Here is a 13333-nt window from a genome sequence, read left to right as displayed (position 1 = left end):
AAAAAAAAAAACATCAAGCAGGCCAGTGTGGGGTGGGAAGAACTGTAGCCAGGTAGTGGCAGTCAGTGAGGTACTTGAAGAAGAGCCAAAGTATGCAGAGCCTTATTCGCCAGGGAAAGGTCTTTACAGCTGAAGTAGCTGGGAAGCAACTAGAGGCTTTTAAGGAGAGAAGTAATTTAAAAAAAAAAATTCTTCCACATGCTGCTTCCCTCCTCCAACAGCCACCACTGCGAGGTCCGGCCCAGGACAAAGCCAGGAGCTAGGGTCTCACACACGGGCGGCAGGGACATAAGGACCTGAGCCATTCATTGCCTACTGCTCCCTAAGCAGCACATTAGCAGGAAACTGGATCAGAAGTAGAATTGGAAAGTAAGTATGCTCCTTCCTTTTATGTTTAAATTTATGCTGGAAAATGGGAATTTTTAGCTCACATACTTCCATATTTTTCAATTCCTTTTAGAGTTCATTAGGCCACTATGGTAAACACGTGATGTGACTCAGATAAAGATGTAAATTCTAGGATACTTGGTACAATTCTAGTTACTTAAGAAGGAAAAGGTGATGCAAGGTAAATACAGCACTAAGCTACCATAATGGTCGTTCCACAAAGAGAAGAATCCCTTAGAGTTATAACTGATTTTTGTGGCTTTCCAAAAATAGAAAAGACCATGAGAAAAGATAGATGGTAGAAATGTTTTGGTTTTAGAAAGGACACAGTACAGTTAATCTGTATGCCCTTGACACACAAACATTTCTGTAGACATAGGCATCCAGTCTTGTTCAAAGGAAAATGGGCCTTCGGAGAGTCAAGGTGGATAGGGACACCTGCCTAATGAGTCAGACCCACAAAAATATCTCAGTGACCACGGAGCTCCAGGAATGATGGATGGTCCAGCCAGGCTACTTTTCTCCCACTATGAAGAGGAAGAAACTGATGGTGAGTGGTCAGGAGATGAAGGAGCCAATGATAAAAAGGTGAGAAGTTACAAGGGAAGGAAGTAGCTTTGGTTTGCTTCTGGATACCTGAATCCAATGATGGGACACTCCTTGCAGATGTTGCACTTGGCCTGATGCTTGGCAGTTTCCGCAGCAGCCACTCTATGCAGGACAGGCAGCCACACCATGGACTGGGGCTCCAGTCTCATCCAGTCCAGAAATAGTGCTGCTTCAATCTCGGGCTTATTATTGGCCTGTAAAGACAGGAAGAGAAAAAAAACAGGTCAAAAAAGAAAAGAGGAGGAGAAAGTTAACAAAGTAAAAGAGAAATAACCATAGATGCATAGCGTAATCTGTGTTTTTCAAAGCTCATTTCTGCAAATATTCACTTAACACCTGTGGGACCCCAGTCCCTTAGGCTTCAGTAAACTGCGCTTACTGTTCCTGGCTACTTAGATGACAAGATGCGAAAGGAAGGCAAAACACATACCTCAATGTTGCTTTATTTACCTCCAGTTTTCGATCACACACATGAAAGTTAGCCAGAAATAAACTGCAAATGTTTGCTAATCAAATTGCAAAGGAGAAAGACGAAGTAAATCAGCTGCGGAACTATGGATTTCTTTAGTTCTAGGGAATCTACTTTTCTACTTTTCCTGCAATCACAAGAGGCATCTAAATCCACACGATTCCAAAGTCACATTTTCCAGACAAGAGCAGTGAGATGCAGATCAGACATTTCAAAGGCCACAGAACTAATGGGAGGTAGGGAGCTGGGTGAGAAGCAGAGCAGACAGCATATGAACTGGCACCCTTATGGGATCCTGGCGCACGCATAGCAAGGATTTAGCCACTATGCTACTGTGACAGACCCAATTCTGCTCGTTTTCAAAGTTACTTCTACAGTGCGTGATTCGTTATACATACTTTCAATGGTATCTATTTTTTTTTAACAGCAATAAATACAGCTGTCAAAAAGAAAAACAATCTGTCAGGGCAGGGGCACAGTCTAATCCTCTGTGTACAGTGCTGACATCCCATATGGGCTCCAGTTCAAGTCCCACTCCTCCACTTTCAAATCCAGCTCCCTGCTTGTGGCTTGACAAAGCAGAGGATTAGAGCTCAAGTCCTTGGAACCCTGTCCCCATGGGTAGACCCAGAGGAAGCTTCTGGCTTTGCATCCTACCAATTCTGACTTTTGCAGCCTGCCAACTCTGACCCCTCCACCCCACACCTCCCCATAGGACTTTCAAGTTAAATAAATAAATCTTTAAAAAATTTTTTTAATCAAGGTTGGTGCTGTGGCATAATGCGGCCTAGCTGTGTCTCCTCCACTTACACAGCATCAGCATCCCATACTGGCACCAATTCAAGTCCCTGCTGCTCAATACCTGATCCAGCTCCCTGCTAGTTGGCCTGGGAAAGCAGTGGAGGATGGCCCAAGTGTTTGGGACCCCCGCAACCATGTGGCAGACCTGGAAGAAATTCTTGCCTCCTGACTTTGGCCTGGCCCAGGCCTAGCTGTCAGAGTTATCTGCGGAGTAAAGCAGCAGCCCTTTCCTTCAGCCCAAAACAGCCACCTCTGTCTCCGGATTGTACACATCTTCCTTCTGTGATCTGCTGATTCCCATTCACCTTGACTTCTTGTGTGATTTTTTTAGGATGTACTACTCTGACCTTAAAAGCATTTTCTGAGGACACCCTGAGAATGAGTATGCCTCCTCCAGAGAGGATTTTCATTTGCTTTTGCCCTGAAGTAAGGGGCAGGGACCTTAGCTATTCCACCATCAGTTTGAACCAATTATGAGACATGGAGCCCTTAGCGTCATGCAAGTAATAAGTATTTTAACTGAAACCCACGTTGCTTCTTTCTTTTGGCATATGGTTTCCTATTGTAGAATCCAGCATATTTTAGACAATAAGGTAGGAGGGCTTGGAGTAAGAGGGATTAACCTGGCTATACTCACCACTTCAGCAGTATGCCAGTCATTACCCTTAATTATAAATTTGTCAGCATTATAATGAGCGATTTAACTTTGGATTTCCCAGCCACCAATAGTACCAGTTCAAACTATTGGTCAAAACCTTTTGTTGAGCATTTTTCTCTGTGTAGGGTGCCATCACAGAGGTACATTGTGGATTGTTTTTCTTAATAAATACATGAATGAATGAATGAATGAATGAATGAATAATAAAAGGAATTCTAGAACCCAAAGAGGAAAGGGACCACACAAGTCACCCCATCCTTTTCAAATGGCACCAGAGCTGTGACATCAGCCTTCACAGAGCCCCAACTCCAAGCCACTGTGCTTTTTTGGCCACTATATAAATATCACCCCTCTGAGACAGTATATGTCCTTCAAGAGTGATCTTGAGTATGTGTGTACAGGTGCAATTGTCAGAAGCACTTTATCAAACTGAGTTCAAGTCCACAAACATGGCAGATGGAAGCAGAGTTCAAACCCCAGCTTTGCCACTTCCTGCCAGGGTGACCTTGGTAAAACAACTTTCTCTGTGTATTAATTTCCCTCTGCTACAAAATGGAAATATTAGTAGACCTATTTCAGAGAGCCATCTTTCACTTCCCTCCTAGGCACATCAGCAGGGAGCTGAATTGGATGTGCAATAGGCAGGCCTCAAACCAAGCAATCTGATAGAGGATGCAGGCATCCCTGGTTGTAGCTTAACCTTCCTACAGTGTTAACACTTAACACTGCACTTACTGCCAGCCTCTGTCCATGACTCTTCATCCTTATTCATTTCTTTCTTATATGGCTTGGCTCAGTTTTCCACTGTCCTTAGAAAACTATCCTCCAAACATGATCTACTGGAAATGGTACCTGAATTTCTCAGTACAGCATACTTGGAATGCTTCCTTTTCTTATACTGTAGGCTCACACTTGTTTTCTATTCCACTAAAATCTCTGGGACAGCATTTCCCAGTGTGTGCAACAGATCAATCAACTAGCAAAACACCTCATGCAAAGAAGGCCAGATTAATTATGGAAACACTGCACATTAGAACTGCCTCTTAAAATTCTTAACACATGTTATACTAAAAGCAAAGGAGCCCATCAGCAAAGAAACAAATTCAACTTTGACTCCACAATTTCCACACTTAATAGTGATCCTAAGATATTTACCCTTTTTAAACTTAACAATGTCGGTGAACAGCACGAAGTATTACTATCCTACTGGGCATTACAGGAACTACTTTTCTTAGCTGTTTTCTACACTTGCCCAGTTGAGATTGCTTTTTGTTACGTCAAGGACATTCCTATCCGTCTGAGTGTGCTGTACAATCTCATCAACTTTTGTAAGAATCCTGACCCTTATAGTCAACAAATTAGCCATTCTTCCCTACCATGGGTAACATGTATATTTTAGATTTTAGATTTAAGTTTTGGATTCACATCAAAAAAGCCACTGGTGAAAATATCAAACAGGTCAAAGTCAAACATGAGCCACCTACTGCAGCCTACACGTCAGGTCAACACAAATCCATGATTACCCTCTGTGGTTGTTTAACTATGACTTTTCTCAGTTCTATGATCACTTCATCTCTGTTGCACATGTTTCTCTGTGGTGCAAAGACAATGAGAGACTGTCATGTGACTTGTTCACTGTTCAACTACAATACGCACCATTAACAATCTCTTGCTCCAGTGGCCTAGAAAGCAACTTAAAGAAAAAAAAACCCTAGCCAAGAAACAAACCATTACAGAAAAGCAAATATTTGAAAAGTGTTACTAATTTAGATGGCTGGGAATGCCTGCATCCCTTCTTGGAGTGCCCAGAATCGGAGCCCACCTCTACTTGCAATGTAGCTTCCTGCTAAAGAGCACCCAGAAAAGGAAGTGGGTGAGGGGCCAAGTATTTGTGTCCGCACAACACACGTATGAGACCTGGATAGAGGTCCTGGCTGCTACCTAGGGCCATGGCCCTGTTCCAGCTTTTGGAGGCAACTGGGGGAGTGAATCTGTACATGGACCTGGCTGGTATCTCTCTCTAGAGCTTTCTCTCTGGCTCACGTGCTCTTTCTATCAGATGCTTATTCCAAATTAGGCTTATTCCAAGTTTACATACAGTTTTTCCTACTGATGTTTAAATAACTGTTTAATGATGGATCAAAACATGTTACGCAGGGGCTGGCAGTGTGGCATAGTAGATAAAGTTGCCACCTGCACTGCCAGCCAGTATCCCAAGGTGTGCCAGTTCAAGTCCCGGCTGCTCCACTTCCAATCTACTTGCCTGCTAATCTGTCTGGGACATCTGCAGAAGATGGGCCCCTGCCCCCATGTAAAAGACTCAGAAGAAGCTTCTGGCTTCAGACTGGCCCAGCTCTGGCTGCTGTGGCCATTTGAGCAGTGAACTTGCAGATGATGCTAGCACGCTCGCATGCTCTCTCGCCATCCTTCTGCAACTCTGCCTTCTGATTAATTAATTTATGAAAAACACACAACAGAATAGGAATTCCTAGTTAATAGAGAAAGCATAACATAGCTTCTGTTCATCTAAAAGACAGAAAATCTGAGTCAGCAAGAAATGTAGGTGTAAAAACATCAACGAGGGAGACTATGTGTGCAATATACAACTAAAGGCACAGAAAATACAGCAGATGGAAATAATCTTACTCCTCTCCCTGCTGTTGAAATCCTTCTTAGGAAACAGCATCTAATTCGGGTAGCTACAACTGACCTAGAACTTTGAGCAGTCTTGGCAGAAAGGCACAACGCTAATTAATGGTTTTGAAAGACCTGAGGAACAGCGTAAGGGAACTGGGATTATTTAGCCATGAAAAGAGTGAGAATGAGCAAGAAAGAGTGGCTGAAGGGGCGATTTAATAACAGTTTTCAATTATGTGAATGGCTCTTGCATAAGGGCCTGTGACCAGCTGTTCAATCCCTCCACTGAGAACACAAGAAGAAGCAGGCTTAAGCAGCATGAAGAATTTGGGCTGTAACTCATTCGGAAGAATTTCCTGATGCTGAAAGTTGTTAAAGCATTAGTGTGAATTACCAAGGGAAGCTGTACAATGTTCTCTTCTTTCAAAAGACTATAGATTCTCCAGTGCTTCAAGGTTGGAAATTTTCAAGTTTCTCTCTAGCTCCTAAGATCCCCAGATCCATCAGTGTGGCTCTCCGAAAAGAGCTCACCTTTGTCACATGACAGGGCTGAGCACAGGACATGGGGACTTGCTCGTTTGCTCCATTTCAATCTTTTGTCTTTATAATACACAGTTCTGTATCCTAGCAGTATACTCCCTTCTCCTTTTATCCAGCCATAAAGAAGGAAAGAATAAAAATCAGGAAAGCATCCGCAAAGATCTAACAGAACTAAAACTAAAACTCACTTAAAATTCCATTTCATCATTCTAGCAAAAATACATAGGGACAGACCGAAACGGAAGGACGGTGGCTCGCAAAGCCAAGGAAGGATGGCATTTGTTGGACTGACATCAGCTCTGGAGATGCCACTGTTTGTTAATATACACACAAGTCTCAGACATATCCTTCTCTCGGTATCAAAGATGCCCTTGCCTTCATCCTTATTGCCAGTTTCAAGTCATTTATGCAAAATTTCTTTGGAAGACACTCAGTCCTGGCTTTCGTTTGTTGGCTTTGTTTGGTTTTGGCAATGCTTCAGTTTTGTCTTTCCATGGTGCACGCACGTACACAAACACACCCCCCGCAAATGTAACACAGGTCCTTCCATTATGCTAGCCACTGCCTGGAATAACTCCTTGGGCTCCGCCTCCTCATCCTTTTCTCTCGGTCTTCCGCAGTCAGCAACTGTCCATATCGTGGGGGCTGCGGAGGGAGCCGGCTGTCGTTCCTGTTGCTCTGTTACAGCAGACCACAGGGTAGCTTGATATAAATGTCATCTTTACACAACAGGGTAACAAAGACAGCTCAATAAGCCTCAATAGCTTGGGTTTTAAGAAATAGAACTACTGATATAATAAATGTGAAGGTCATTTCATGGCAAGTGTGGAGGTGGGGGACTGGCCAAGGTTCAGAGTAACCTTTGGGTTTCTTTGATGTCAAGCATTTCTTAAACCCATGGGCACAGAAAGGCCAACTGGCTGCCAGGGGGACAAGCTGTTGCTTGGTTTTCTCTCAAGGCTACAGAAGAAATGCAGCTGCAGCTGGAAGATTTCTCCCGCAGCCCTATGGCTCACCTACCACAGATAAACACGGCTTATTTTTAAGAGAAGGTAACTGGCGCTTCAATCAGGAAGTGTGTAAGAGCCATCGTTTATACAGAATGAACTGAAATAATTAGGATATAAAGAAGGAAGCATTATGCATGAGATCGAGCTCAGTAATTCTCAGAGAAAAACAAAGTACTAGCTCCCTGGTAGCAACCGCTGACCAGACCTCTGCTTCCATCCTAACTGGTGGGCTATTTAAAGGCAAGAAGTATGCTTTGGGTCCGCCGTGAAGACCTCTTAACCGAATGGGGGGTGGGAGTTAGGAAGGAAGAAGACGGAGACTATAAATAAAACAATGGATTTTTTAGGAGCTGCATGAAATGGCAATGAAAACAAAACAAGCACAAACTCCGTAGTCATCCCAAAGAGTCAAAAAATTTATACCAATTGTTCAAGGAGTATAAAACAAAATAAGTACCTTCTCAAACTGCCCCAAGTTTACTTTTAAGCAGTTCAACGTACTGTTGGTTTGTCTGTGACAATGTCACACATAACAGGCTAACAGATATTGTCCAGACCTTAAATGGATGTGCAGGATGACCTGGCTTAGGAAATATGAATAAACACAAAGGGGGCCCCCGGCAGGCTGCTGCTGCTCCCCCAGGACATCTGACAGTACTGGGAGGTCTTTCTGGTTGTCCTGAAGGGTGTGAGTATCTAGCAGACAGAAACTGGGGTCTTTCTAAACATCCCGTAACAACATAAACCAGTTACCCCACAATGAAAGAATTAGAATGTGGCAGGTCAAAGTGTTAGTATTGCCAAGGTGCTAGCCACCCTCTTCTAACCCCAAACCTGTGCTAATATTAACATTGTAAATAACCATAGCTCATTTGTGAAAAATAAGAGACTAACATTGGCTCATCACAGTTAACTAAACAACAGACTTCTCTGGAACCACCACAGAGCATGTAACAGGCAGGCAACTGTCCTCTGTGACACAGGGATCAACTGCTGATGGGGACAGGAAAGCCACACCGCTTGATATATTGTGCACTGAGAGAACAAAATGGTCTAACACACAGAAAGCCCAAAGTGGAAGTCGGGTAACAGTCGAAAATTGCAGACCCTGTCTTGAAACTGAATTGCTTCTCAGACAGACAAATCTATGCAGGATATTCCCAGATGAACAGCAGGAATTTATTGAATCATGGCCAATAATTATGCCAAGCAGGTAAGAGCAAGCACATCAGTGTGTGCGTGTGTTTCAATTTTGCTTAGTACAAATTTTGCTTAGTACTACCCATTTTGTATAAAGATAAATATGTAAATATCAAATGCATGCATACGCATGGATAGAATTCGCAAACATTCTACAGAAAAAGGTAAATTTATAGACAATACTGGGGGCAAACTACAGATTTTTTAAAATGGTTAATCCCTTCTTCCTGGATATTTTTATTTGTCATTGTCACTATTAAAATGTTCCGTTCATAAATCCAAATAACTACTACAATGTCACTGACACGGTTGATAGGTACTGGCATCACTAGCCAACAGTCCCACTTTTCTGGCCCTGGTTGTAATAGGCCCTGGTATTCAAAAAGATTTGCTGAATTGAAATTTAGCCAAACTGTTTTGTGATTTTAAACAAAGATTTAAAACTCCAAGGAGAATGGCTAGTCAGGGTCAGACAGTATGGGACAGGCAGTTCCTAAATGTTCCCTGAGCTGTTAGTACAATTTCTTTAACAATCTCTGAATCCTACCAAGGGCATCAGTGGAATATTTTACATCAGAGGAGGAACAAAAACAAGTTGTAAAGAATATTAATGACTCTTCTTCCAAACAACCCCAATTTGTATGAAAATCAAATGAGGGATAAAAAAATAATCTCTAGAAAACAATACAAAACCTGCCTACAGCAAATAAAATGGAAGGAGGGTAACCTCTTCATCCTTTTCAACACCCATCCTGCCATTTCTCCTTTCCATCTTTGATGGAAGCACAGTGCAGGGACCCAGGGACCATGAGGCGCCAAGCAGTGTTTTGGAGCATCCTGTTCTTAGTGTACGCTACTTCGGTTCAGTCAACAAGCTGTCTCATACAAAAGGCCGTGCTCAGTGTACAAGATTGCTTTCTGTTGCCTCTAGCCGTGTTACAAGATCAGGCAACACTCTGAAATGACTAGAGTAATGCACTTCCATTTCTACCTTTACAACATTCAGCATATGATCAAAGAAACTTGGGGATAAGTAATTCTCGAGATAATTCTGTTTCAACTTTCTGTTGTAGATGAGAAAAGGCCCAAGAGGTTAAGGATTTTAGCTCAAGATTATCAGATTATCATGTAAATCCTCAGATAGGTCTACTTAAAAATTCTTAACAATGGACAATGGAGGAAAGTATCTTCTGAATCTTTAATTTGTTTGCCAGTCTCTAAGTAAGGAGGCCTACTTAACAGCATGCTCAGGCACTAAATTCTGAACGGAAGTGCAGGCAGATCTTCTGGGAGTCCAGCGAACATACAGGTGAATTTCCCCACAACTTAGCGGTATCTTTCAAGATCACTTTCTGACAGCATTTGCAAATCCTTCCTGCCATTAGATTTCATGGCATATAGAAACGAATACAAAAAAAATACAAAAAAAAAAAAAAAAAAAAAAAAAAAAAAAAAAAAAAAAAAAAAAAAAAGAAACGAATACACTGATGGCTGCAGGTCAACATATACTGAAGTCAGCAACAGGAAGAGAAACAAAAAAACAAGGAGCGTCCGAATGCTTACCGGCACACAGTTCATACTAGATGCTTTAGTATTCACATCAATGGTGTAAAACGTGAATGGCTTTCGTAAATCAGTTTCCTCGAAAAATACACGCCTAGTACAAAACTGGCATCCTTCCTTTCCTGTCCACGGTCCCCAAAGTATAGCCTCAAACTTTTTGCCTCAAGGTGTTTTTCCAGACAAGAAAATGGGTTTTAAGAGTCCCCACACTTTACAGGACTTTTCTTTTCTAGTTCGCAGGAAGGATTGAATGGTCAACAAGTGTCTTCCTGAGATGAGGAACCGTGAGGCTTCCAGGAACGGCTCTTTGGGTTGAAATCAAGCATTTCATTTAAAGTTCTGAAGATAATGAGCAGGTTGGAAACCAGCAGTTACTGCTCTAAATATTAATCAGAGCTGTGAATCACCCATTAAAGACAAAAACAGCCCAACAATAACACATGGTGATTATCCACTCTTCATTTGCATGTTCAAGGACAACTGTCCTGACCTCAGGCTCTCCACTCCACCTGACTAATAAACCAATTAACACATTGCCCTAGGGAGCCTAAGCACAAATTTAAATTTACACAAATCCCTAGGTATACTCAGTGTCATTAATTTATGCTACAGAGTTCTTATTTAACAGAAAACTTTCACATTACAAAGGAAAGCACAAACAGATGACTAGCCATCATGGAACATGCTTTCTCCACTATGAATCCAAAACATCATGTAAAAGAACACACTATAAACTTGACCCTGCATTCCCGTCTCCTACCATTATTTAAATCCAGTTCAGAAAAAGCAAAATACAGGAAAGAAAAGCAAAGCTGGGGATTCCAGAGAACTGGAATTGGTAGGATGACCACAAACCATGAGAGGATTTCCAAGGGCGAAACACTGTCTTCCGTACAGTGCTTGTGACATGCTGCACATCTGCCTAAACTCAAGGAAGCAAAGGCCACTGCACTAAGTTTTACAACGTGCAAATCAGTTGTGGCTTTTTAAAAGAGACCACAGAAATGGGTCTAAATCCTTTAACCAAATGCCAAAACTTAGCTGTCAGAACAGGAGACCAAGGCATACTAAGGGCACTGGATAAAGAAATAAGCATACCCAAAAAGGGCATTTCGAATTTCTTCTCACTCTAAATAATCTCTGTAAAGACCATTCTGTTGTTAAAAATATTACACATACACAATCTACAACACTGTGACAAACACGGAAAAAAACAAAAATGGTAAATGTTGAACTCATGTTTCTACAATTTTCTGGAGGGGGGGCAAGTTTCATGGTGATTTAGAAGGGATGGTGTAGACAGCACTGTGACACAGCACATTAAGCCCCCTGTGGCACCAACATCCTACAAGGGCACCGGTTCGTGCCCTGTCCCAACTGCTCCACTTCTGATCCAGCTCTCTGCTAACAGCCTGGGAAAGCAGCAGAGGACGGCCCAAGTGCTCAGGCCTCTGCATGCATGCGGGAGAAACCAGCCCAGCTCAGGCTGTTGCAGTCATCTGCATCACAGATCTCTCTCCCTCTCCTTCTTTGTAAGTCTGCCTTTCAAACGAATAAGTCTTAAAATGAAATGGTGATTATAAAGAACCTCAGCGTGCAAGTGCGCATGTGCACACACAAACACACACTGATGCGGTTTTTCTTCTATTAGCACTTCTACTTCAACTTTTCTGAGGGAGGGAGGGCTGGAGGGAAAGGAAAAGAAAACAGATGCATTTGGTCATAGCAATTAAGTGCCACTTGCAAACAAAGTTGAAGAAAGGAAGCTGAAGTGACATGCGCTTCTCCTTAGCAGGAGTATATGAGTGCAACAGATTCCAACTGCAGCACAAACCTATCTTCAAAATACTGATAAACTAGTCATTGCACATTGAGAAAACTGACTAAAGAGAACACAGCAAATTAAATGTCAAGCTAAACTCACAGCTTTTTCAACACTGCACCAACTTAAACCAATGATGGACTCATTATAATGAAGCTAACAGTTTTTTGTTTTGTTTTATTTTAAGATTTATTCTTATTGGAAAGGAAGATCTACAGAGAGACAAGGAGATAAAGAGAGAAAGATGTTCCATCCACTGGTCCACCTCCCAAGTGGCCAGAACAGCCGGAGCTGAGCCAATCTGAAGCCAGGAGCTTGTTCCTGGTCTCTCACACAAGTGCAGGGTCTGAAGGTTTTCCATCATCTCTACTGCCTTCCCAGGCCGTAAGCAGGGAGTTAGATGAGAAGTGGAGCAGCTGGACAATGAACCGGCACCCATAAGGGACCGTGGATATGCAAGGGATTTAGCCCCTGAGCCATCACTCTGGGCCCTGAAGTTAATATTTTAAGAAGAGATCACTACTGAAAACTGCAGGCATTTTCATCCTTTGCCCAGGAACAGGACCAGAAAAAGCTCCTCTCTCTCAGCTTTCACAGCTATCTTTGTGCAAGGCTAAACTATTTGGGTCTATCTTCAAGTGCTGAGCAAGGTTATTTCCATTTATGAATCTGAAAGTACAGTAACTAACTACATAGTCACTAGTCAATATCCATCAGTTCATAACTGGTGTAAAAAGACTATCTACGACAGTGAGGTGATCACAGAAGATGGTTAAGAAATTGCAATTGTTTTTAACATATTGGTTACTCAATACTATAACTATTAGTTACACAACGAAGATCATTGTTGCTGAGGGTATGTTGGAGCCTTTAATTGATCGGGTTGATAATCTGATGGTTCTGCCCTCGGACCGGTCAGGGTCTCCCCAGGAAGCTGAGGAACTAGATTGGACTATAAGATGTTGGACTCTATGTTTAGTTTATGCTTGCAAAGAGGGACTCTCAACTGTACTTGATCAGTGGATATGCAACAAGGTGGAACATTCCACATGGGGGGAGGGCGGGAGGAGGGGTGGGGTGATTCCCAGTTCCAATGAAACTGTATCACATAATACAATGTAATCAATGAATAAAAAAAAAAAAGACTATCTACGGAACCAAAGCGCCCACAGTTTGATCAGTAAGCAGAAAGCCAAAGGAAATCTAAAGCACATAGGATTTCTTAGAAGCTGTTTTAAGGATGGAGTATAAAATGTGATCAATCAGCCTGGGGAATGTTGTCTAATGAGTTCCGAAGTCTCCTAGCATGACATTTCAATATTTGCAGAAAAACAGAATCTCAAGACTCTCTAATCTACAGATATTTAGTTATAGATAAAAGAAGCTGTTATTCTTGGCAGGAAGCATACATGTTACTTACACTCATGTTAGGATTATCAGCCTGTTAGACAGCCGTGGCTAACATTCAGTGGGCCTCTACTGTGCATCAGCTACACTGCTAAGTGCTGTGTCTCCTCCACTGGCTCACTTAGTTCTCACAACTAGCCCAAGAGCTTAGTTTGGAAAAGCAAGCCTAAGTAACGTACCCATAGGCACACATTCAGCAAACAGCAGAGCTGCGATTTAGACCCAGGCAA

At 42.3% G+C, this 13333-nt stretch overlaps 1 protein-coding gene across 8 annotated transcripts in view; it reads right to left on the bottom strand.

Annotated features, from left to right (window-relative positions):
- The window catches only part of DMD (dystrophin), a 1951117-nt gene that overhangs the window by 65921 nt on the left and 1871863 nt on the right, over positions 1–13333 (bottom strand). For all 8 annotated transcript variants that reach the window (XM_058659083.1, XM_058659078.1, XM_058659079.1 and 5 more), the window contains one exon: positions 1024–1190. In XM_058659083.1, the coding sequence (XP_058515066.1) occupies positions 1024–1190 (167 nt within the window). The remainder of the gene's footprint in view (positions 1–1023; positions 1191–13333) is intronic.

This window comes from Ochotona princeps, chromosome X, assembly GCF_030435755.1.
Source record: "Ochotona princeps isolate mOchPri1 chromosome X, mOchPri1.hap1, whole genome shotgun sequence".
Classification (NCBI taxonomy): domain Eukaryota; kingdom Metazoa; phylum Chordata; class Mammalia; order Lagomorpha; family Ochotonidae; genus Ochotona; species Ochotona princeps.
The sequence above is the reverse complement of the archived record's forward strand: the minus strand, read 5'-3'. Positions and strand labels throughout refer to the sequence as shown.